This window comes from Crotalus tigris, unplaced genomic scaffold (genome assembly GCF_016545835.1).
Source record: "Crotalus tigris isolate CLP2741 ecotype Arizona unplaced genomic scaffold, ASM1654583v1 scf7180000024167.7108832, whole genome shotgun sequence".
In the NCBI taxonomy this organism is placed as follows: Eukaryota; Metazoa; Chordata; class Lepidosauria; order Squamata; family Viperidae; genus Crotalus; species Crotalus tigris.
In genome coordinates this window covers 4,899,754-4,925,468 of record NW_024100417.1, presented here as the reverse complement: position 1 = coordinate 4,925,468, position 25,715 = coordinate 4,899,754, and the positions used below count along the sequence as shown (strand labels likewise).

The window sequence follows — 25,715 nt, the reverse complement described above, 5'->3', positions numbered from 1 at the left end:
CCCTTTCTGGCGCCTATATGGAGTTAGCAGATTTTTTTTTCTTTCCGGCCTAAGAGAGAAACATCTGCTGCTACCTAGGGTTGAACTCTCAAACTTCCAAGTGGGAGACAAGCGTCTTCACCATTTATCTTCACTTGTAAAACTTTAATAAAAGCAAATTAATTGAAGCAATGTAAAAAGATATGTTATGATCAATTGTAATCAGTTGAAAAATTGTTGTTATACTTGATGCTGAACTTAAGGGAACCCAAAGCTTAAATAGTCTAAATTTGTTACTCCAGAATAGTAGCAGACCAGGGAAGAATTTTAGTTAAATAATGTATGAAAGATATAGGAGATAGAACTAACCCAAATGAAAGTAAAGTAGTAAGCTGATAATTTAAAGAGCACAGGCTTTTCTAATTTACTACTTGTAGTTTAGGCTACAATTTCATTATCGCAACTAGCATAAGCTTTAACAGATTACTGAATTAGGGGGAAATTAGCATGGCAAGAAGACATATTTTATTGATTTGGCAGTGAATGAAGCAAAACATCGTCTTTTGCAAGAAAAAAAACCCTTCCTTTTCAGAAATTACATCAGTCCTTAGGTCAAAAGAGGCAATATATTCAACATTTTTCAACTTTGTAGGAAAGTAATTCAAAAAAGCTCACGATCATTGATAACAATTTAATAGTAAATGTACAATAGAAACACAGAGACTAACAGCTAAGCATCATGAGCTCAATAAACTGTACATTCTTTGTGCCAAACCAAACATTGGCATAATTGTGGTGTTTTCCTCTGAGCATCTAGAATCAACCTAGTTGCTGGACAACTAAGTGAAAAACGCTTAGACTTATTGCTGTGTTCCTAACAGACCACCCAAAGAGTCAACAGAGCAGAAAGAGTAGATATATGGGTAATCTGTCCACCTTCACTTATTCCAGCTGCATCCATATATTTACACAGAGAGAAAAACACTAAATATTCTCTCGGATGCATTGCTCAATGGATAAACCACAAAAACAATGACACTTTTCAAGAATAATTATGAAGCACTATATACATAAGTTAAACCAACGAATCAGTGCAACAGCTTCAGCGGCAGCCTGACAACATTTTTTCATGAGAAGCCACTCACTTCTACCCATAGTAAAGGAAGAAATGATGCTTGCTTTGTGATACTCAGGAACTATCTGTGTACAGGATGTCCTCAACTTGTAACAGTTCATTTAGTGATCGTTTGAAGTTACAACAGCACTTATGATCACTGCAGCATTTCCACTGTAGTATGATCAAAATTTAAATACTTGGCAACTGACACATATTTATGACAGTTGCAATGTCCAGGGGTCATGTAATCACCTTTTGCAACCTTCTGACAAGCAAAGTCAATGGGGAAACCAAATTTACTTAACAACCGTGTTACTAACTTAATAAGTGTGGCAAGAAAGGTCGTAAAATGAGTCACAACTCACTGTTGCTAAGCGAGATAGATACAACTGTCTCGCTTAGCAACAGCAATTTTGGGCTGAATTGTGGTCATAACTCAAGAATTACCTGTAGCATATAAATATAAATATAAAATATAGATAAATCTAGAAGTACTTACAGGTAGTCCTCGACATACAACCATTCCCATGGTCACATGGTCAACATTCCAGTGCTTGGCAACCGGCATGTATTGATGATAGCTGCAGCAATCCCAGGGTCATGTGGTCGCCATTTGCAACCTTCCCAGCCACTGTCTGACAAGCAAAGTCAATGAGGGAAGCTGGATTCACTTGATTCACATAACAACTACAGGGATTCACTTAACAACCATGGCAAAAAGGTCATAAAATTGGGTGTGACTCCATTTAATAGCCACCTTGCTTAGCAATGGAAATTCCAGTTCCATATATGGTTGCATGTTGAGGACTATCCGTATTATGGAACATAATTGACCTGTTGCATAATACTGATCTATTTGTTTGATATTTTCAATTCTGCAAAAGCAATTGTACATTTTGTCTATTTGATTTATTGATAGACATTTTGGCAATGGGTTTTGGATAAAGATTGCAGGAGTTCTTCAAGCACAAGATAGCCATAACTGAAAAAGCATCAAAGTAAATGGAAGATGAATAGATCTGCAAATTAAGCAACAGTGTGAATGTGGCAGTAAAGTCAGGGGTTCAGAATTGCTTCACTCCCACCCCTTTTGATTCTTTAAATAACATTGATGTTCAGATAGATATTATTTATTACTGAAATAAACTTTTAATTAGGCTGTGCAATGCTTTGGATTTGATTTTGAAAAGGAGCTTTGGAACATATGGAAGTGCAAGCACAAATCCTCTATACAATTTGTTCAAGCATCAATCCATTTCTTTTCAGAACCATGTAGCAGCAGACTCTGGGAACAGATTTAGCTGCTTTAATGAATCACAGAGAGGTGCTGTTTTCTGTCTATTTGAAACAGTGCTTTGCAATTGAATCTGAAGCATTGCACATCCCTGTTTGTTATATTACTAATTGCTAAAGTCTCCTAGTGGTTTATAATAAAATATTATCATGATATCAAACGTTATGCAGATCAAACTTAAAATAACCAAAATTTAAAAGCCAATTCACAAAGATATATTTCAATGTGGTTTAATCCAACAAAGAAAACAAATCTATACAGCAAATCTATGGCAACAGAAAAGGTTTATCTCCAAGTTGTTAATGACCCAATGGAAATACAGGCCAGCCTTCTTCAAAAAGCTCAGTGAATGGTTCATGGTAGGAAAATCACATGCTGTAAAAGCTCCTTTCTCAGTTAAGAACTATATACCAACCCAAATCGCACTTTAAAAGTAACAACCAGAACTTTGTATTTGATCCAGAAACAAACTGGCAGCCTTGGAACACTTATAAAGAAAGTAAATTCTGGGGCCTGGGAGTAAACAGGCAATAAAGAATGCAAAAGGACACTACGAGCTCTTTCTGGAAGGAAATAAACTTTAGATCATTGGATGACAGATTAGTTTAAATACATTGAGTCAGCCTTAACTCCTGATGAGTGGACAAATGCTCACCATCTCAGTGTGCCTCTAGTAATAATTTATAGCACTTCCATAAGCAGTTCTATAATTTCTTGATGCTGTCTATCCATCTTGTTTTTTTCCTTCTTCCTTTAATCTTGTCAAATATTTTTTTCCAATTCATGGACTGGTTGCATCAAAAATGAAAAGTTGGTACATGTTGATCATTCCATCAGGGGAGCAGTTAGTCTTTATTTGATTCAAGCTTATTGTTCTTCTTATGATTCATGCTTTAGAACCATCTCCAAAAACATAAATCAAATGCATCACCTTTCTCTTGCTTCTTCTCAGTGTCCAGCTTTTATATCTGCCCACATCACCCTGGAAAGATCATTCCATTAATCACTGCTGTCACCGAAATACTTATATCTTTCATTATCTTATTTGCCATTACGATCCTTCCTAGGATGAATTCATTTCTTTATTTCTATGTACACTACCAATTTTTATCATTCTTGAGGCCACTTTCACTTCTTTGCTCAAATTACAAGCCCAGATTTCTTAACTCCATTTTTTCACTTTCTACTTTTATAAATTTTCATTAATTTTAGCTAACAAAGTGATACTGTCTACATATCCCAAATTTGTAATGCTTTAACCTCTTACTTTGTTTAGTTATCACATCTTCCAAGACTGTCATTCTTATAATAATATTTATTTTAGGGGTAAAAAAGTACAGGCAAAATGTGTATTTATTTATTTGTTTGAGCTTTATCCTGCCTTTATTATTTTATAAGTAACTCAAGGTGGTGAACATACATAATACTTCTTCTTCCTATTTTCCTCACACCCACCACCTTGTAAAGGGGATTGGGCAGAGAGAGAACTGGCCCAAGTCACTCAGCCTGCTTTCATGTCCAACATGGGACTACAATTCAGTCTCTTGATATCTGGGTCAGCATCTTAACTATTACATCAAACTGGGTCTCTATATCCTTGCCCCTCTATCTTTCCTATTCTGAACCAACCTGTTTCTCCAAAACCTGTTTTTAGAGTAGCTTCTTGTCCATTGTAAATGATCCTCAGATTTCTGGTTCATACATTGCCTTGATATATTTTCACTAATCGGCTTGGTGTAGACACCATTGCTGCAATCAGTATGTGAAAGAAAAACCTTTGTACTTTTTTGCTCTTACCATTATCTATCTTTTAGTTATCCAATCTTGTGTCTTTCTTCCATTTCATTTTTCTCTGTTTAAGTTCTCCATTTAAAACTTTATCTAAAGAATTAGCTCAATGATTTAATTTTACTTTCACATCTCCTTTCTTTGGTTCAGATACATACACCTATCTTTCTGATCTCTAGGCTACACAATGTTGTTCCATGTTTGTTGACACAGAACTGTTTAACTGCCTCTTCCCCACAGTTTTAAACAGTTCAATGAGTACTTCATCTATGCCTGGTACTTTCTTATTTGACAGCTATCTACCACAGCCTACAACACTTCAATTCCTAATGGAATCAGTTCCTAAATATATTCTTGTTGCAAATGTTTCTGTCATACTATTATCACCTTTGTAAAGAGTTTCACTGTAGTCTTTCTATCTTCCTTTAACCTCATTTGCTTATATTAAATGTCTTCCATTAGGAATCCCACCTTAGATATCAATGTTTGTGTTTCAGTGATCTTGAAAACTATTTGTTGACATTTTTGACTGAGTCCTGTTTTCTCCTTCTTTTCATATTTCACTCTAGAAGTCTACATTCAGTTATCATGCACTCTTCTTGCTATCCAAGTCTTTCAACTTCCATCCTTTTTTTTTTTTTTTTTTGGCTACCATAATAGCTTGTTCTAAAGACCACTTGAATTTTCCCCTCTCCCAGTTTTATAATGCATTTCTTTATGTTACAGTTTTCACAATGTCTTATATTTCTTTCCCAGCACCAGAATCTTTTTCATGCATGTTAAGTATGCTGAATTAGTTTTCGACATCTATGTTATAATCTGACTGCAAATCCTCTAGGTAAGACCTTGCTGACAGTCCCATTCTTTTTAAATATCTATGTTAATTCATAAATTTGGCTACCAATATTTATAAGATTTAAAAAGCAGAGACATCACCCTGCCAACAAAAGTGTGTATAGTCCAGGCCATGGTTTTCCCAGTTGCAATGTATGGCTGTGAAAGTTGGACCATAAGAAAGGCTGAGCACCAAAGAATTGAGGCCTTTGAACTATGGTGCTGGAGAATACTCCTGCGAGTCCCTTGGACTGCAAGGCGTTCAAACCGGTCAGTCCTAGAAGAGATCAACCCCGACTGCTCTTTAGAAGGCCAGATCCTGAAGTTGAAACTCAAATACTATGGCCACCTAATGAGAAGGAAGGACTCACTGGAGAAGGGCCTAATGCTGGGAAAGATTGAGGGCAATAGAAGAAGGGGACGACAGAGAATGAGATGGCTGGATGGAGTCACTGAAGCAGTAGGTGTGAATTTAAATGGACTCCAGAAGATGGTAGAGGACAGGAAGACCTGGAGGAACATTGTCCATGGGGTCGCGACGGGTCGGACACGACTTCGCAATTAACAACAACATTTATAAGATTATCCATACTCTGCACCTGGAAGTTATCCAAATCCTGCATTCCATGCAGTGGTGGGATTCAAATATGTGAACAACAGGTTCTCTGTGTGGATGCCACTTCTGGAAGTTCATTCTGGGCCTGGGTCTGCCGAAGTGGTGCAAACCGGCTGAATCCCACCACTGATTCTATGGTGATTATATGTGGTGTCAACATAGTCTGTATTTATGCTATTTGACTTAACAAAATATTTTGGCGAAACTTTAATAGCCTGGTTCTTGTGATAAGACATGACAATGTAAGTTTTCGGACAAATTGAAAATAAAAAAATGATCAGGTCTATATGTTACCCATTTAACAGATTTTAAAGAATTCTAATGTGAGATTTGTCTTCTAAAAAAAACAGACCCCAGGGATTGAACCATATTCAGAAGTGTAACTCTAATTAATAAAAAGGATTAAGGAGGATACAGAAAAGTATAATTCAGTTATTTTTATCATTATTCTAATAGAAGAACAAGTCTTACTGAAGAAGAGATAACCCAAGCAATTAAATAAAAAGCTTGTTCATAGAAGAATGCTTAGAAACTTCATGTTATTACAGGTCATCCTCAACTTAACAACTGATAGCTTAAATGACCGTTTGAAGTTATGATGGATCCCTGAAAAAGTATTTACAATGCAGTTCCAAAGTTCCAATGGCTGTCCGTCTCAGTGGCCACATAATTGTATTTTGGGCACTTGGCAACCAGAGTGCATTTATGGTCCCATAGTCACATGACCATGATCTATGCTTTTGCCAAAAACCATCATTAACCTCCAGGTTTTTGGCAAAAGTGTCCCACAGCAAAAAATGGATTCACTTTATAATCAAGAGTGTTCAGTTTATGACCATGGTGTCTGCTTAATGACTGCAGAAAAAAATCATAAAATTGGGTTGGTCACACAATGATCTACTCTAAGACTGTCATAACCTATGATCATAATTACAGTACCAGGCTCAATTACAGGCATAAATTGAGGACTACCTATAATCAGATTCTCTTACTAAAATGGGCTGTTACTGTGCTTCCCCAAAACATGTCTCCATTCATGTCTACTGTATAAATAAAAATTCCATATTGAGGTAATAAGGTCTTATAGAACATGAGTGCCTGTAAGAAACTTATTGAAATATTTTATGGAACTACTCCCCATTACACTCCTGGCTCTACTTCATTAAAGGCTGCTCTCTGTTCAGTAGAACTGATCCAAAATGTACATTTACTGAAGCATACAAAAGCACAGAGTGTTATCCAAAGAAGGAACAATAAGGACCACATGTTTTCTAGAAAGAATTTAAGAAAGCCAGCAAAATAGCATAGCATAGGATGAAGAAAAGTCAGAAATAGAGGGCAACAGCGCCTATTTTAGCATTCAGAGCCAGAAATTCAAGATCAACCAGACTGTGTTTACCCCAGAAAGACCTTTTACATTCAGCAATTCAGGGTCAAGTTACCCTTTCTATTAGATACATAGCCTACAACTGACCCTATTTTTAAAAAATTCTAAAATAAGCATGGGGTGTTAATGGGTCCACTGTAAAAAACTAGAGAAAGATTAAATCACTTCCTGGAATTTACAACTTTACCTCCCCATCCCATCCCACTCCTTTTTTTTGAACAAGGTTAGAAAAAAGAAAAAAAGCATTGATTTTACCTAAGGATTTTCCCCCTCCCATCTCTCCCTCCAACAGCAAAGAAGAAAAAAATTGGGAATACAATCTACCAAGGGTAGAAATTTTCCTCCATTCTTTCATTTCCATTTACAAATCATATTTATTTCTAACATTGCGCACATTTCAGTGATTATGAATTAGCCTCAGGAAGATCCTGAGATATGCAGTGATCTGTCCAACATAAAGTAGGAGCTACTGATTACTTTGACCTTGGCCAAGTCTCTGGATCAGTGGAGCACTCTGGATGACCATGTTGAAACTTCATCTACAGACCCTACTACAAAGACAGTTTTGGGCTTCCTAAACACTGCATGTTTTCTCAGCACCAGCAGGGAGCTGATGTTTCATATTAACATCCATGTAAATCTGACTCTCTAATAGAAGTCAGACTGGTATTTAATACTTTGTCATTCCACTTTCCTTGACACTGGTTCCAATCCAGATAAATCCAATCTCTCATGCTTTCTTAGAATAAAATAAGTATAGTCAATTACATGCTACATTTTAAACATAATATTATGGTAAAGTTTCAAACAGTTAGTTATTATTTTCTGAAATGTCTATTGCTTATTTCATAGGACCATGTATGTCATAAATATTTGGAGGCATTAAGAATTTTAAAAATGAAATATTCTAGGTACAACAAAACATGCTGTCTACATTTAACTTTGTTTATATTGTACCATAGTAACGGTCTCATTTCCTTGTTTTCTCTCCCTGCCTTTGCTTACATACAGCTAGTCCTCAACTTACAATCATTCATTCAGCAATCATTCGGAGTTATGAAAGCACTGAACAAAGGGACTTACGACCCAAGCCTGAAGTTAAGAGCCATTGCAGTGTCCCATAGTCACATGATCAAAATTCAAGTCCATCCAAATTTATGACCACAGGAATGCTTTAATTTACCCCACCTGCCTATTCCCCCCTCCAATCTATGTCCTTTTGGCACCCCTGGATGATCTTTTGCCTAATGGGATAAAGGTTATCCATCCATTCTCGCCCTATTTGACCTCTTAGCAGCTTTCAATATCATCGACCATGGTATCGTTCTGGATTGACTCAGAGAATTGGACATGTGCAGCACAGTGCTTTGCTGGTTTGCCTCCTTTCTCCAAGACTGATTCCAGTTGATAGTGGTAGGGGAAAAGAGGTCCCACCCTTGGCCCCTACATTGTGGGTTCTGTAGTGGTTGGTGCTCTTTCTACTTCTATTCAACAACTACATGAAGCCACTGAGTGAGCTCATCTGTCACCATGGAGTAAAGTATCATCAGCGTGGTGATGATACTCAACTATACTTCTCTGCTCCTGGGAAATTAAGCAATGCTCTATAGAAGACTTATCCCAGGCTTATAGGCTGTGGGGATCTGTGTGCAAAATAACAAGTTACAGCTGAACCCTGGCAAGATTAGGTGGCTTTGGGTTTGGCCACATTGGTTCTAGGCTCATACCATCTTTTGTGCTGGATGAGTGGCATTGCTCCATACAGACCAGGTCTGCAATATGGTGGACTTCCTAGACTCATGACTCCTGCTAGAAGAGCAAGTGGTGGGATCTTCACACAGCTTTGTGTTGTGTGCCAATTGCACATATTTGTAGATCAGGAAGCTTTCTCTGCCCCCAGAATGTCACTCCTCTGCTCCACAAGCTGCACTGGCTGCCAATTTGTTTCTGGGTCCAGTTCAAGGGGATGATTCTGACCTTTAAAGCCCTTCATGGCATGGGATCTAGTAATCTGAGGGACTGCCTCGCCCCAAATACACAGCCCCATCCTATTAGTTCCCTCAGAGAGAGCATGCTATGGATTCCATCTGCATGGGATATACAATTGATGGCTCCCAGGAGGTCCCACCAAATATGCCATAGTGCCCACATTATAGAACATTCTCTCCCCCCACCTCATGAAGTTGTATTAGTTCGATCCATGCTAATAGTCAGGAAGACCCACAGGACCTAGATGTGTCATCAGGCATGGGGGTCCCAGGAAAATAGTGACATTTAAGATGGCTCTTTAAGATGGCCTATATTTTCATAGAGATTTTTATAATGATCAGTTTTATAATGATCAGTTGTATGCCACAGTCACTTCTGGTGAGAGAAGTGGTTACACAAATTTCATAAATAAATAAATACTGATACTCCTTGATGTATGACCATAATTGAGCCAAAAATTATAATGATGGATCAGTGCGGTCGTTGAATGACTGCAAAGCTCACTAACTGCAATACAAGCTCTCCCCAATGCAATTGTTAAGCAACAGCACATATTGTTAAACAGAGCATGGGCTATCTCAGGGGTTTGGGGAGGACTTGGGAGACATGGTGCAGGCCCAGGCCTGCACTTTTTTCATGCCTAGACCTGCAGTATTTTCTCAGTTCACACTTGGCCTGTGCCAAGCCTTCCAGGATCTCCTTCACTGCCTGAGGCACTTCTTGCATAGCTTCTGCCCAGCTAGATCCCCATAGGCCTTGGGCCTGTTTCTCACCCAGCTGGGTCCCCACAAGTCCTCACCGGATCCCTTTCCCATCCAAACCCAGCAGTGCAGGAAGGGGACTTAGATGAGTGGGAAACAGATCCAGTTCTTGTGGGACAAGATCCAGCAGGATGGAATGAGAGAAAGTTGGTAGGGAACAGTTGCAGCATCCCTGAAATTAATGTTAAGAGAAGGCAATTGCCAAGCACCCTATTTTCATCATGTAACCACAAGGGTATTGTAGCTATTGTAACTTCAAGTACAGGTTGTATATTCCTTCTTTCAACACTGCTGTAATTTCACACAGTCGCTGAACAAATGGTCCTAAGTTGAAGATTACCTGTAGCTGCTTCAAAATGCAGCAGTGCAAGCAATAACAAGGGCTTGCCATTATGTCCATGGGTCATGGCTACTCTGCAAGTTGCATTGGTTACCAATTGGCTTCTGGGTATAATTTAAGGTCCTGGTCATTATCTACAAAGCTCTTCAGGGCATAAGGCCTGGCAATTGATGACTGCCTTTCTGCCCATCCAATGCATTCAGGCAGAGTAGATGCTCTCCAGGTCCTATTGATTAGATCCCATGTATTACAGTTACAGGTAATCCTTAGTGTACATTGGCAATTTGGACTGGAATTGCCTTTGCTAAGCAATGTGGTCATAAAATGCAATATCACTTGACACACTGCTTAACAAAGGCAATTCCAGAAGTCCAGGTTGCCACTGGTAAACGAGGAACACATCGGTCATTAAGCAAGGGCCTCATGTGATCGTGACTTCTAACTTCCTGGCAGGGAATATTGGAAATCATGAGCGCTGTGATGTTGTAATCACAAGATGGGTGCTGACTGTCCAGATCATGATCATGTGGCCATAGGGATGCTGTGATGGCCAGAATTGTGAAAGCCAGTCATAAATACACTCATTCAGCACTGTTATAAGTTTAAACATGCACTGAATGACTGGTCAAAACCTGAAGACCACCTGTATATCACCCAGAGTCTTCTTAGAGTTGGGTGGCCTTAAAAAAAAATCAAAATATATAAATAAGCAAGCCAGGATCAAGGACTTTGGCAGGCTTTATGGCCCCAACTATTTGCTCCCTTTTTCTGAGTTTGATTTAGATGTCACTGCTATTCCATTCAGTGTTACATATATCATTCATGAATGCAATTAAACATCCCTAAGTGAATGTTGCACAAAAGGTGCTTTCACTCCATTTCAGAAGTTGTATTATATTTCCTAATAAAAGTCAAAGATAATAAAGTAATATACACAAGTTCTTGGTGACCTCTAGTGTAAGTCAATTTGATCTGCAAAAGATGTGAAAGAATTAAGATAAAGACTAGAGATTATTCTACTGCAAATACAAGCATATTAACAGACTCTTCTAGAAAGATTCTCACACAGAGTGGTTCCCATCCCATAGCTATAGATGGTCAATAAAAAAGGGCTAATAATAATAATTGCTGCAGTATTTGACAACCAAGGCTTTGCAAATTCAGTTTGCATTCATCAACTATTCCAAGATCTTTTTCACAAGTAGTGATGCTAAATCTCTCATGAGAAGTCCATAATGCCAGGAAAAATGAAGAGAAGAGGATGACTAGCAGCAAGTAGGACTGACTTAATTATAATAGCAATGAAGGTACCCGAGATAACTCAAATGTCAGGTTGAAGATAAACCATAGTAGGTGTTAATACCAACTTGATGGCACATCATTATCACTGCTAATATAGCAACTCTCATCCTATTCCTAGGCATTTATTTCTAATTCCAAAGATAACTTATAAGAAAAAAAACTTAAAAAAACATTTGTAGCATTCTCTGTCAACAGCAGCTTATTTTTGTCAAGCTTCAGAATAGCTACAGAGAATTCAAAAGCTTTCTTTTCATTTTAAACTAATTATTCATTGTGTCAAGCTTCAAACAAACAGTTTTATGTTAGCTATATCTCAAAGACAAAAAAAAAAAGATCAAACTGTTGTTTATCACCTGGAGAGTCACACAGAAGACCTTTATAGCATCTTCAGTGCTATTTAGACATGTGGACAGAAATATAGGTTTAGAATTTTTTTTAACTAACAGCTTCAAGATCCATTCCTCCCTCCTTCATACACATGTACACAGCACAAAATTCAAAATCCAGTGGATATCTACTTTTGAGATCATACTGTAAGAAATGAGGGGGGAAATCCGCCATGTACCTTTTTTAATGTGATGGCTTCAAAGTATTACAGAGCTCATCCAATTTCAATTATGATTTACATTCCACACTTGGTACTCTCCTTACACATCCTTTCCCACTTTAGTATTATTACTTTGCCCAATTCACATAAGAACCTTCCTTTGTTTTGAGAACCATTTATTGTGATGCCAAAGGTGCTTTTTCAAAAGGCAACTGGACTTTTGAAAAAGCACCTTTGGGACAACCATGATCTGGATGACTGAGATTCTCCATAGACATTTTTTTGTTATGCTTTAAGGTCTTTCTCGTACTTTTCCACATGCTGCAAACTGAAATTTTCCAGAACAAACCCTTTTGTCTCCGTGGTCTGCTCTTAAGTAGTTCTCCTACATTCTATTGCTCCCATTGGTTGTACTGGTTACCACAGAGACATGGTTCAAAATGCCAAGTACACCTCCATTCACCGATTCAAGGAAATCTCAGTAATACCGGAAAGAACTCAAAATGCCCCAAGAAAGTTCAGCTGAGCAATTAAACAATTTTGGAAGATTTTATTTAAATAAGTCTAAGGCAAGTCAAAAGCAGAGATTTGTTAATGTGCAAGATGAACAAAGGATTTACTGGAAGGAGACGGGGTGGGAGCAATCTTAAGAACCTGAAGCGATAGCTTAGTGAGACATTAGGGCAGGGAAATACAAAAGGAACTAACAGAACCACATTTACATTTCAGAATTCCTAGAGAGCTGATCAGGTCCCACAAGGCTGGGAGGAGGTCTTAAAAAGAGTCAAATATGTCCCTGTCTTCAAAAAGAGAAGGATTCCAGAAATTGCAGATTTCTCAGCTTGACATCTGTACTAGGTAAAATATTCGAGCTTCTTAATAAACACCATGTTAGTGAGTACTTGGATAGGAATGCAACAATTAAAAATCAGTGAGTATTTCTCAATTAGCAATCATATTAGACTAACTTAATCTTTTCTGATAGTCAGAATTCCATGGAGATAGCGTATTTCAACTCAACAAATCATAAATTTCTAATATACTTAAACATAAAATGTAAGGTGATACAGCGGTTAGATCAGTGGTTCTCAACCTGTGGGTCGGGACCCCATTTGGGGTTGAACGACCATTTCACTGGGGTCGCCAAACAACGCAGTCCGCCATTTTTCCCCCCTTTTCCTTAGCTGTGCTGCTCCCTTTTATTCTATTGGCTTTTGAAAGCCAGTAGAATAGACTCTCTTGAATAGAGTCTAATTCTATTGGCTTTCAAAAGCCAATAGGAATTGTCCAGGCTGTCTCTGCCATGCTGAGCCTGCCAAAAGTCCCATTCTGCAAACGGTGCTGCACCAATTGAGTAGTCCTCAACTTACGACCGGTTGAGTAGTCCTCGACTTACGATCGGTTGGGGGTCGCGGCATTAAAAAGGTTGAGAACCACTGGGTTAGATGGACTTATAACTAGATGAGACATTGTAAACAGAGAGTACTCTGTATTGGTTTGGAGAGTCATTTTTATTAATGACCTTTTTGAAGGCACTAGGAGGATTATTAAATATGATTATTAAATTATTAAATTATGCAAATGATAGAAAACTAACGTTAGCACTCTTTTCGCCAACAGAAAAAAATTCAAGCAGCATGTAATAATGAACAATGCTGAAATCAAAGTTTGAAATGTAACAAGAAGAAAAATTAAGTTATGTGTATATAGAGAAAAAAAGGAAGGCATAATTATGGAATGAGGATGATCTAACTTGGCATTAATACATGTGAAAAAGACCTCAATGTTCACAATTAATACACTGATAAATCTACAGGGTAATGTAAAGAGGTATTAACAGATATTTAGAGTCAAAACTATCCATCGATCTAAAAAGCATATTCTACATGAAGCAGGACTTTGGATTAGATTATTTTTAATATTTCTTCTGACCCTAAGATTCTACAAAATGCTTTATGTTGTTCATTTAGAATTGTTCCTTGCTAGACATGGAATCAATGTTAGGTGATTCTACTATAGGTAATATCCCCCAATACATTACTTCAGTTGGTTGGTAGGTTGATTAACTGATTGTGACAGATTACGTTCCATCAAGTTGGTATAGACACTTAGAAACAACTTAAGAGACATCCAGATGATTGGTCAACCAGCAGGCATTCAAGTCTTCCAACACTGCACCCAACAGTTTTGTATTCCACTTTGCTGGTGGTTATCCTCTTATTCTCTTTTCTTCCATCCTTTCTCACATTATAATTTTTCAAGATTAAGTCTTCGCAAAATGTGTCCATCATAAAATAATCTCAGTGTGAAAACTCTTGGTTGTTTTGTTCCATTATCTTTTCATTTTCTGGGCTATCCACGGTGTTTTCAAAAATCTTTCTTAACACCAACATTCAAAAGCATCCCACACTTTTTATCAGACTAAGAGGGTCCAAATCTTGCCTCCATAGCAGGTCCAAATCTTGCCTCCATAGCAGGTCCAAATCTTGCCTCCATAGCATTTCACAGGGAAAATCAGTAACTGCATGATTCTTATCTTTGTGAGTATAAACACATCTTGGCACATGAATATATTTTCTAAGGCTTCACTGTTCCCCTACTAAATGCTAGTCTGCAGAATCTGAGTGCTGATTCCTTTACTAATTCATAGTTGATCCTGAAAGGTAGAAACTATCCACTACTTCAGTTATCTTCATTGTCAAAATATATCTCTTAAGTGATGTTAATATTTTGAAGATCAATTACAATACTCAGGAAGCCAGTCTGTTGCAGAATTATTTTTACTGACTATACTATGTATAATTTTTAATCACACAAGAAAAGGAGATTGCAGATTGATGTATTTGATTGAAGCATAATCAAACAATGGAAACTTTGATGAAGGCAGAGAATGTTAAACCAGCTGGTTGTAAAATTCTCAGTACTGCTGTTGAAAGACATTAGCATGCAGATCATAAATGTAATTTTACACCAAGGCACACACTATGAGGGGTGTTGCAGATTGGCACACAATTCTTCTTGACACTAAGTGCTCTTATTTTATTTTATCATCTATTGCAAGAACACAATTTAAATGCTTGTAAAAGTCTATAGTAATTTTGTGGAGAGTGCCAGTCCAAAAGAAATCTATTTAAAACTGTCCTCTTCTTCATGGAAGAGTCTTCTTCTTTAAAGATTATTCCACTCTTGTCCTCTCTAGATCAATTTAACAAATAAAATTGGTGCCAATGTTTCTTAATTGCATATGATTCAGAAATTTGTTAATAAAGTATTTGGTTTGGTGATATACCTCTACAACAGTGGTTCTCAACCTTTCTAATGCCGTGACCCCATAATACAGTTCCCCATGTTGTGGTGACCCCCAAATGGGTGTGGCCACCAATAAGAGGGAGTAGGACAGCTAGGGAAAAGGGAAAAAAATGGCGGACAGCGTGGTTTGGCGACCCCCATGAAATGGTCATTCGACCCCAAATGGGGTCCCGACCCACAGGTTGAGAACCACTGCTCTACAAGATGTGCTTACTCTACAAGTTGAGGTCATTATAGTTATTACTGGAACCATGGCAATCATGAATGGAAAGTAGATAACATCTTTGATATCTCTGGTGTTATCACTTACACAACACTCCTTTCATGAATCTGCTCTATTAAGTCACTTTTTTCTAAATATCTTATATGGCTGTGTTTTCTTATTATACTACACCAGGGGTAGGCAACCTTGGCTCTTTTATGACTCATGGACTTCAACTCCCAGAATTGGGATGGATCCTTGCTTAACAACTGATAGGATTGCCTAACAAAGGCAAAGGGGATTGCCAAGATTGTCATCACTAACCAATACAAGTAACATCATGCTTTATGATGGTATTGCTTAGCAAAGGAGATTCCGGTCCAAGTTATCATCATGACTCAAGGACTACCTGTAATAATAATGGCTGAGTGTGGAAGGTGAAAGGCTCTTCTTTAGTTTTATCTGTTCCCAGTACTGCAAGAGGCACAAGAGATGTGAATTTCTTCTCAGCTCCTTCTTTCAATAAGGAAAGCTGTCCCTCAATTTAGCAATAGACCACACAACTCAACTTTGTTACAGAGATTATTTTTCACTAGCAGAGCTAGTCTTACACCTAAATTACTTTCATCAGGCAGGAATATCATAAACTGCCACCATTTTCAAGCTTCTTCTGGCTATTTGGCCACTGATACAAAGAGAATAATTCAAATCTGTTAAAAAAAGGAAATAAATTGTTTTCTTTTAATCATGTTTTAGCACTTCTGAGGCTTATATGCTACATAAGAATCTATTGGAGAGGTTTTATACAATGGAGAGATGAACCCACTTGCTTTCTCTTTAAAACTTCAGTATATTTTCCTTCACCAGGTAAGGCTAGGCAATCAGGGAGAAGATCATGCATCCAGTCCAATTACCTTTAGATTTGCAGACAGAAGAGCAGAAGCAGCTTCTACTTACAAAAGACTAAAGTCCAAGGTTAGTAATTAGGCTTCCCTGTTGGGGTTAGGTAGCAAGCTACACCTGATTGCTTTCTAGCAGGGCTGTGTATAGTTCAAAAATTATTTGGAGGAAATGCTTTGGACCTCATACAAATGAAATACCTCTATAATACTTATTAAATATTTGGACTTCTTTCAGGCCTCTGTGCTTTCAGCTGCAGCATCATTTCATTCAGGCGAATACTGCAGCCTTAATAGTTGATCTACTTTACTGAACAGCAAAAAGAGGAAGTGAACTCATGTGAAGTCCAAAGCTCTTTTTTCAAATAATTTTCAGTGAGTGCACAGCACTACTGGGCAGGCAAAAAACCAGAGGCCATGTTGGAAGGCAGTAAATATTCTTATTACAATATAATCAGTACTCTGAAAAGAGATTTTCATAAGGCAAGAATTAACTAACTATAAAGAGAAGGTGGTTCGGAACTTCTTTTAGGCCACATGCTTACATAGATTAAAGCTGATCAGGGATAAATCTACTCCTGTTCTCCCAAGCTATACTCCCTTGCTGAAAACTATTTATTTGGGGTCTTAGCACAACCTCTTAAGAACTCTACCTTGTTATTTTTAGCTAAATCATTTGTCGATCACGACTTACAGCTATTCCTTATGTTCCACACCGGTTCATAGGTATTCTAAAATGAGCACACTGCTTTTAAATTCAGGTCAATAACGTTCCAAAAATAGAGGAAAGGAAGTGTCTCCTTGAACTCACTATCTCCATCTGCAGTAAAAACATTGGAGTTACAGTTATAGTTAAGGCAGAACATAGTTCCATCTTCACTCAAGCATCATCTCCATTTTCTTCTACATTTGGAAAGATAAATCAGTTGATATAACATCTTTTGGAATAGCATTTTTCTCTAATTACAGGCATTTCTAGGGGCATTTTAATAAAGAGGTTATAACATGGACCAAAGCACTCAGCCGACCTGAATCTTTTTGCTGCTAATTATTAGCAAACTCACAAAACAGAACAAGGAAAGTGGCCAGGGATTTACTGGCTTAATTTACAAATCCTGTTCTGCTCTGTTGCTACACCATTGTCAGTTTTTATGTTAAACTTCCCTACTTGTTTTGTTTATCTAATATAGCTTGCTGATATTACAGTTTAAATTTTATGTTCTGTCTAAGGGTTTTTTTTTATTTGCAAATATGACCTCCCATCTAGAATAGCCTTCTCCAATATAGTGCCTTCCAGATGAGTTGAGACTATAGCTTTCAGATTCTCAACCAATAAAATCAAAAGCACAATTTAAATAATAAAAATGTAGCATTGGGGAAAATAATATAAAGACTATGTTCTCTTTAATTACCTATTTTCAAAGGACTCATCAAATTTCCTTCAAAGGCTATCATGAAAGGTAATCTTAAATTGGGATTAACAGCTACTTATCTGCCTCCCAACATGGCTGTCACACATAAATTGGCAATCTTATTTATGAGAGAGAGAAGAGGGGACGGGAAGTTGTACCTGAGCCTATTGAACGTCCAACGGAGTCAGAGGAAAGAACCACTGAATCTGTAACACAAGAGTACAAGTTCATTTTTCCCTTGTCATATAAACTCTTACTTGTTAATAAGAAACTCCTATGTCCTATTCCTCAAAAAAAATCAGGCTATTGACCAAACATGCAGCAGAGAAATTTTATCACAATATTAATCTAGTTCCTGAAGTCAGTCCTAGTAGAATGGCCTAGATTTATATACTTTCCTGCAAAGAAGTAAGCAGTACAATAAGAGATAAACTCCTACAATAACTTGTTGGCTCACAACAAAAAGTCATTTGGAGCATGTTTGCCATTCCCTTTTGAGGAGCTATAAATATTTAATGTGAATTCTAAATGTACTGCAGCTATTTTAGTTGTATATATATTTATCTTGTAACAGAGAACACTGATTGCATTAAATTACTATATCGTAGAATGTGTAAATGTGTATAATAGCTAAACATGACAATATAAAAGGTATGATGCCTTTTCATTGCACATGGTTAGAAAAAAAATAATATGTTTTTTGGGGGATGAATAGGGGGTTATTTTCTACAGTAAAAAGCTATAAAACATCTCAAACATAGTATAAACTTCTTCTAATAAACTGTTAGAATTTAATTATTGTGTTTCCAATCATTAAAGGAAAAAAGGATCTGTTGGAATACAGGAGAAGGAGACGGAATAAAAGGTAATCATGGTAATATAATGTCATTTATTTTGATAAAATTATTCACTTTTCTTATCATCTGACCATATGATTCTTCACAATGGCTGTTATCTTGATTTTATCTCTCCTTTCTTATTTTCTAGTACGTTAAGTGGTTTGCTCATCCACTTCTACCAACAGCTGTCCAAGAGATAACTGGGATAACATGGATTTTTCCACTTCTTCCCTTGATGTTCTAATGCCAGAAACTGGACTTCAAAATGCAGGTATAAACAAGCTTAAACACATGTAAATGCAATTATTATTGTTGCTGTTATTTTAAAAGCTTCTTAATGCAATCATAATTCTAACCTTGATGGATCATCATTGTCCATGATCCCTGCAACTCCATTAACATTCAGGTTAAAGAAAGCCATGTACATGTACACAACCTGAAGGCCTTGTATTAGCCACACTAGGTAGACCAGATTATGAAATCAACTCCATAGGATGTTTAAAATTACTTTCATTGAGACCGGCTATTAAAGCAAAATTTTGCAATTTTGATTTTGCTGTATCTCCTCCTTATAGTTCCACAAATTAGTCTGAGTCACTTCTAAATGTTACCTGGATGTTCTGGACTTTACAAATGTTTTAGCCTCTGTTGCCTTGGCAATGAAATCAGCTTATCTCCATCAATCTTCCTTCTTCTTTACACATTGCTTGTTGTGAATAAATACTAACGATACTTTTGCTATATTCTGACCTATTGACTCTTTTTAATATCTTGTTTTTGAAATGCAGCTACTACATCAGTTTTCTCAGAAGATTTAGAGGTTCCATTCGTGCCACCTATTTAGAAAGGACTTTCCTCCTTGTGTTGTTGTTTTTCCTGTTGTTGTTGTGCCTTCGAGTCAAATGTTGTCTCATGGGACTGCCTGGACTAGTTCCTGAAATTTTCTTAGCAAGATTTTGAAAATGCCAATAAAGCTCAGTGTAGCTCACGGTTGAGGGGTCCTTGGTACTCTCTGAGCTTGGTTGTTTCCTTGCCTATGTTTCATTACGAAAATTAGGTGACATCATCAGTGCTAGTGAGGAATGTAATGTAATGTCTACAAGAAAACAACCAAACTCAGAGAGCATTAAGGACCCCTCATTTTGGAAGTGGTTTGCCACTGCCTCTTTCCTAGGGCTGAGTGACTGGCTTAGAGTCACCCAGCTGACTTTGTGCCTACAGCAGGACTAAACTCCCAGTTTCTAGCCTGATGCTTTAACAGCACACAAGACTAGCTTTCTCACTTTCCTCCTAGTCCCCATTGTATTCCTCAAACAAGCAAAGAATCTACATATTTTATTCACTTATTAGATTAATCAGATTGTGACGAATTGATAAGGAAGGACAACCCATAAATAGTCATAAGAAATGGATATAATAAAAGTTGTTTAATCTGTATTAATTATCTGAAACTCATCATATTCTTACTCACAAATTTTAAATACACTGGACAGAATTTTAAACGAAGTTCCCTAAAGAAGTTTATGAAAATAAAGTTCTCTTCTCCCCATTCACTTTCTAGTTACCCAGGCTTTTAAAAATAATTAAAACTTATGTTATGGAAGCTCTCCTTAACCATAGGACAAGGGATGTTAAGATTTACGGGAGGAAAGATGCAAGCCTCTGTCCAATTCATGGCAATTTTTCCTGCCCAGTCTTTCATATCACATCATCTGGATAGGCTTCCGGTTTGTCACAGTAAAAAGAAACTATGCATTTGTTGCTGACCTTTGATCTTTGGCAGAGCTGGGACACAAGTGAATTAATCATCCAGCAAAATAAGCATATGCTTACGGCACCGAGGGAAGGGGAGTGCCGCATTCAACTTTAGGTGAATTTTTTAAATTGTCCTTATCTGCCATATTCAAATGTAATCTTCATTGTTAAAAATATGTGTTCTTTGGCATGGTGAATGACTAAAGTTTAAAAGTTCGATTTGAAGGTACCATCAGATATCATATTTGTTTCTGTCTCATTGCATACATTTTGCTTTCATTGAGGGGTATAACTGCTGGGCAGTGCTTGGGGCATTAGTTGGCCTTAATCTCTTTGGGAAGATAAGGCAGCTGTCCTAATTGTTTTTAATCTCTCAGTGAGGTTTCAGTATCATTGATCATGGTTTGCTTCCAGACTGACTTGCAAGGATTGAGAGTGGAAGGTTATGTGTTGCAATGCAATTTCCCTTCTTCTGTGTTTGATTTTAGACATTGGCTGGGGGGGGGGAGTGTTGCACTTTAGATCCCTGCACTGTGAGGTACCATAGAGCTTGATGCTCTTTATCCCTTCTGTTGAACTTATATGTAAGGTTACTGGGTGACATATCTACCAACATACAGTCAGATATTAGCCTACTAATGATACTCATTTGTATTTTTTGTCTTCAGACTGACCAGGTCTCATACAAGGTCTCATACAACTGCCTGAAGGCTGGGGGAGTCTGGATGAGGAAGTACATGTTTAGATTCTGGGTTCATGGACTTCTCATTCCTAGGGATTTTCCATCCCTCATACTGGATGGAATAGCACTCCATTGATAGAACTAGTTAACAACTTGGAGGCTGTCCTGGACTCACTGTTCCTGTTTAAAGAGCAGGAAAAAGCTGTGGGCAGCAAGGTCTTTGGACAGATTCATTTTGTGTGCCAATTGCACTGACTTCTGGATCAGCCCTATTCCTAATCAATCAACCTCTCATTGGGATTTTTGTAATGCACTCTGCATGGGGCTGTCTTTGAATACTACTACTTTAGACAGTGATCTAGAATGCAGCAGCAGCAGCAGTTAATGAGTGTGTCTCCATATGCCCATATAATATTTCTGTTTCAGGTTTCCAGCTGCAATTCAAGGTGCTGGTTGTCACCTAAAAAAGCCCTTCAAGGCACTGAGCCTGATTATTTGAAGGTTCATTTTTCTCCTGTGATATGTACCCATCCAGAATGATCTGACAGAGTTAGCATGCTTTGGGATCCATCTATCAAGTAAAGCTATCTGATGGGGCCTGGAAGGTGTACCTTTTCCATCATGACACCTACCCTTTGGAACAGCATCCCCTCAGAGATACAAACAGCCCCAACTTTCCCTGGTGTTGGGCTAAGGCAATAATGGCGAGCCTTTTAGACACTGAGTGCCCAAAAACCGCCCTGCTCCAGCACCCACCCACCTGCCTCCCCGTCGCATTCCATCCCGCCAGCCCGCAGGGCCACCTACTGCCTCCATGGCCCATCGCAGATCACCCAGGCAGCCTTGCAGTGCCATGGCAGCCACGCCTCCACCTACGCCCCACAGCATCATCTGTGTGCAACGGGGTGCAAGGGCGGAGTCTTGTCCCCGCTGCCCGGCTGCCATGCCCTTGGCTGCGCTGTTCCGCATGGGCCACACCCAGGGGCGACTCTGCTCTGGGGGGCTTCTGGTGAGGAGGGACCATGGGGGGAGGCGGGGCTGGGGCGATGGCGTGTGTGCCCATAGAGAGGGCTCAGAGTGCCACCTCTGGCACGCGTGCCACAGGTTCGCCACCACTGGGCTAAGGTTACATAGGCTCACTGTGGGTTGTTTTGCTCTTATTGTGTTTGTTGTCTCCCTGTTTACAAATCTTTTCTCTTTTTTACGGTGTTGATTGTTATTTGTGTTTTTAATCAGTATACCACTCAGAATTGTCCCCAGTGAGAAGCCTACAAATATAACAGATAGATAGATAGATAAAGTAGGTCCTGAGATGAGCCAGTCCTTTCAGGAGGCTGGGAGAAGAGGAAGGGGGATAATTTTCCTTCTATGACCTTCTTTCAGTTAATTTATTTTGGACTCAAAATTATTCCCTTGTAAGAAATCATTTCCCGCTTTCTTTTTCATCATTATATTCAAAAGCAGAAAAATAATCCTCTGTGCTAGGAAAAAATATAGAGTTTAGAATTGTATGAACAGACTGTATACTATATTTTGAACAGAGTTCTGAGAAATAACAAAAGAAACCACAGGTCCCACAGGAATAATATACACTTAATAAGAGTTTGATGCAGTTCTTGCTTTACATACCACAGGAATAGTACTCTCCAGAATCCAAACCAAACACAGCGAGGCCCTGACATTTATCTGGCAGCTTCTTTCCTTTAAAATAGTGCAGACCTTGAACAACATTTCAGAGAACTATTCTTTCAAAACTGAAAAAAAAAAACCCACATAAAAACAGCTCCTATTTTTAGTGAATATTTAAAATAGGCTATTCCCAATTGGATGCTGGCTTGCAATCAAAATATATCATATAAATTGAATTAATTAATAAATAATAATAGTAAGTAAAAATCATTGCCAGCTTCTGAATACCAGGGGGAAAAGTTCAACACCAGATATTTTCAGTGCTCCTGCAGGGCATGTATAAACTAATAAAGCATGCTGTTTGTGGACATTTCAATTCTCAATGCCATTTAAAGGTTTAACACCTATATATTACTATGGTGTTTTTTAAATTATTCTTGAAGTTGTCAGCGATCACAGCCCATTATTTTTTCTGATGTAAGTACTAGCAAAGAGTTTGGTGTAGTGGTTAAGGCTTCAGGCTAGGAACCAGAAGTCCATGAGTTCTAATCCTGCCTTAGGAACAAAGCTAGCTGGTAACCTTGGGCCTGTCCTTTTCTCTCAGTCCTAGAAAAGAAGTAAATTACTTCTGAATAACCCTGCCAAGATAAAGCAGACACCTGTCCAGGCAGTCTCCAAAAACCAGACATAATTGAATAATAATAATAATAATAATAATAATAATAATAATAATAATAATAGACGAGAAAGAACTGGAGAAAATAACAAAATACAAAGACCTACAAATAGAAATAGAAAGATTGTGGCAAAAGCAAGCAAGGGTAGTACCAATAGTAATAGGCTCCTTGGGTGCAATCCCAAAACAACTGGAGCACCACTTGAACACCATTGGCATTGACAAATTCGCTATTAGTCAATTGCAAAAGGCGGCCTTACTAGGAACTGCTTCCATCCTGCGACGATACCTGTAATACCATCAAACATCCACATCTGCCTATCCCAGGTCCTGGGTAAGGACTCGATAGGTAGACAAAATGCCAAATCCAGTCTGAACATCTGGCTGACTGCGCGATGATCCAATAAAAATAATAATAATAATAATAATAATAATAATAATAATAATAATAATAATAATAATAATCCCCCAGTGAGGCACTACCTTGACGTGGTTGTGGGGCTTGTGTACTCTGAGGAAGATGAGAGCTATGCCAGAGGTTCAACCATACTGGACAGGTCTCATCAGAGGAGTCAGACAAAGAGTGTCTCTCCCATAAAAAATATGGTGAGACGTAAATTTCAGAATGCCATACCGGCTCGGACGTCGCCCGGGTTAACAAGGTCCGCACTAGATATTGGAGTTCCTGGATATCTGGTGAAAAATGGGTTACAGGACTCAGGACTGTTGGCTGAGCAACCAGGGCCAGCAGCTGCAGAACTACTGGAAGAAAAGGTGTTTACCCGTCGCAGATACACAGTGATGGAAAACAAAGAAATAATGATCTGTTACTACAGATCAAGTCCAACAAGACGAGGATATCTAAAACGAATGCACCAATTCTGGAAAGAACAACATCCAGAATCAGAAATAACAGAACAGAGACTAGCAGATCAACGCCGATTTATAACACGAAATAAAGTATTTACAGAAACAGAATTAGACGAACTGCAAAGGTTTACCCAGGGCAAAGAAATCAAAGCCTTACAAGAAGTAATTCAGAATGTAGAGGCAAACCAGGGGGAGTTGGCAGTGAAAGAATCCAGTAGAGATATACAACTGTTCTCATTTGGAAACCAGGCACCTCTTCCTCAGGAAGAACAAAACCCTCTAACTAAAGAAATAAAAGAATTGAAACAAAGAATAACTGAGCATCTAGAACAGCACAAAAACAACAGAATAAGGCTGCCTGCATTGAAGCTTGTTCCAAAGAAACAGCTAGCACAAGCATTAAAAGATGCAAATACTGCAATAGCAAGTATAAGCACCAATTCACTGCAAGAAACAAACCAACTAATGTACAGCACAGCTGCAGTTATAACAGAATACCTGGGATGCAAAATCAACAAAAAAGAAAAACAAACAAACAGTGCACCAGAAAAATGGAAGGTTAGACTAGAAAATAAGATCAGCAAGTTAAGATCACATGCAAGCAAGCTAGAACAGATGAAAGAAAAGAAGCTGAAGAACAAGAAGACCAAAGAATACCTAATCAAGAAATACCACTTAGAAACAAGGAAGATCAAGGAAGCACTGGAAATAATAAAGCAACAAATAACAGCTATAGCCAGGAAAATCAGTAGATATGAAGCTCGAATTGCAAACTATAGGCAGAACCTCCAATTTCAATCCAATCAGAAACGTTTCTACCAATCCATCAATGGAGAAACTGCAAGGAATCAGTCAGTACCTGACAAGGAAGAAACAGTGCAGTTCTGGAAGCAGATATGGGATAACCCAAAGAAATACAACAAGGATGCGGCTTGGTTAAAAGAGGTGGATGCAAATAAAACAGAAGTTGAAATGAAAGAACTAGTAATAACAACAAAAATGGTAGAAAAAAGAGCAAAGAAAATCAAAAATTGGTCAGCACCAGGTGAAGATGAACTGCATGGGTTTTGGTTGAAACATCTAACTGTTATACACCCACTCATTGCCAAGCAGTTCAACAATATACTACAAGGAGGAGAAATTGAAAAGTGGCTAACAACTGGGAAAACCTACCTAATAATGAAAAATCCAGCAAAAGGGGCAACACCAGGTAACTACAGGCCAATTACCTGCTTACCAACAACTTTCAAATTACTAACTGGTGTGGTAGCTGATGCAGTACAACAGCATCTAGTTGAAAACAATCTCTTTCCACCTGAGCAGAAAGGAAACCGCCCCAATAGCAGAGGAACAAAAGATCAACTCCTAATAGACAAAATGATCTTGGAAAACTGCAAGAGAAGGAAGACCAACCTGAATGTGGCATGGATTGACTACAAAAAGGCATTTGACTCTCTGCCACATGACTGGATAATCAAGTGCCTAGAA

The 25,715-nt window shown here is 38.1% G+C and overlaps 1 protein-coding gene and 1 long non-coding RNA gene across 15 annotated transcripts in view; one reads left to right on the top strand and one right to left on the bottom strand.

The window, feature by feature from the left end:
• The window catches only part of ST3GAL3 (ST3 beta-galactoside alpha-2,3-sialyltransferase 3), a 203,826-nt gene that overhangs the window by 143,345 nt on the left and 34,766 nt on the right, over positions 1-25,715 (bottom strand). For 8 of the 10 annotated variants that reach the window (XR_005554260.1, XM_039323074.1, XM_039323081.1 and 5 more), the window contains exon 3: positions 17,935-17,982. The exons of the other annotated variants lie outside the window; for them this stretch is intronic. Coding sequence is in view for 7 of the 8 variants with exons in the window: in XM_039323074.1 (XP_039179008.1) it covers positions 17,935-17,982 (48 nt within the window). In the remaining variant the exon portion in view is untranslated. The remainder of the gene's footprint in view (positions 1-17,934; positions 17,983-25,715) is intronic. 10 annotated transcript variants of the gene reach the window in all.
• The window catches only part of LOC120298904, a 98,704-nt gene that overhangs the window by 64,325 nt on the left and 8,664 nt on the right, over positions 1-25,715 (top strand). For 3 of the 5 annotated variants that reach the window (XR_005554265.1, XR_005554264.1, XR_005554262.1), the window contains 3 exons: positions 16,333-16,440; positions 18,596-18,641; positions 18,764-18,886. This is a non-coding gene — a long non-coding RNA (uncharacterized LOC120298904). Of the gene's footprint in view, positions 1-12,683; positions 12,813-16,332; positions 16,441-18,595; positions 18,642-18,763; positions 18,887-25,715 lie in introns of all 5 variants that reach the window. The other 2 variants (XR_005554263.1, XR_005554261.1) reach the window with 1 other exon arrangement.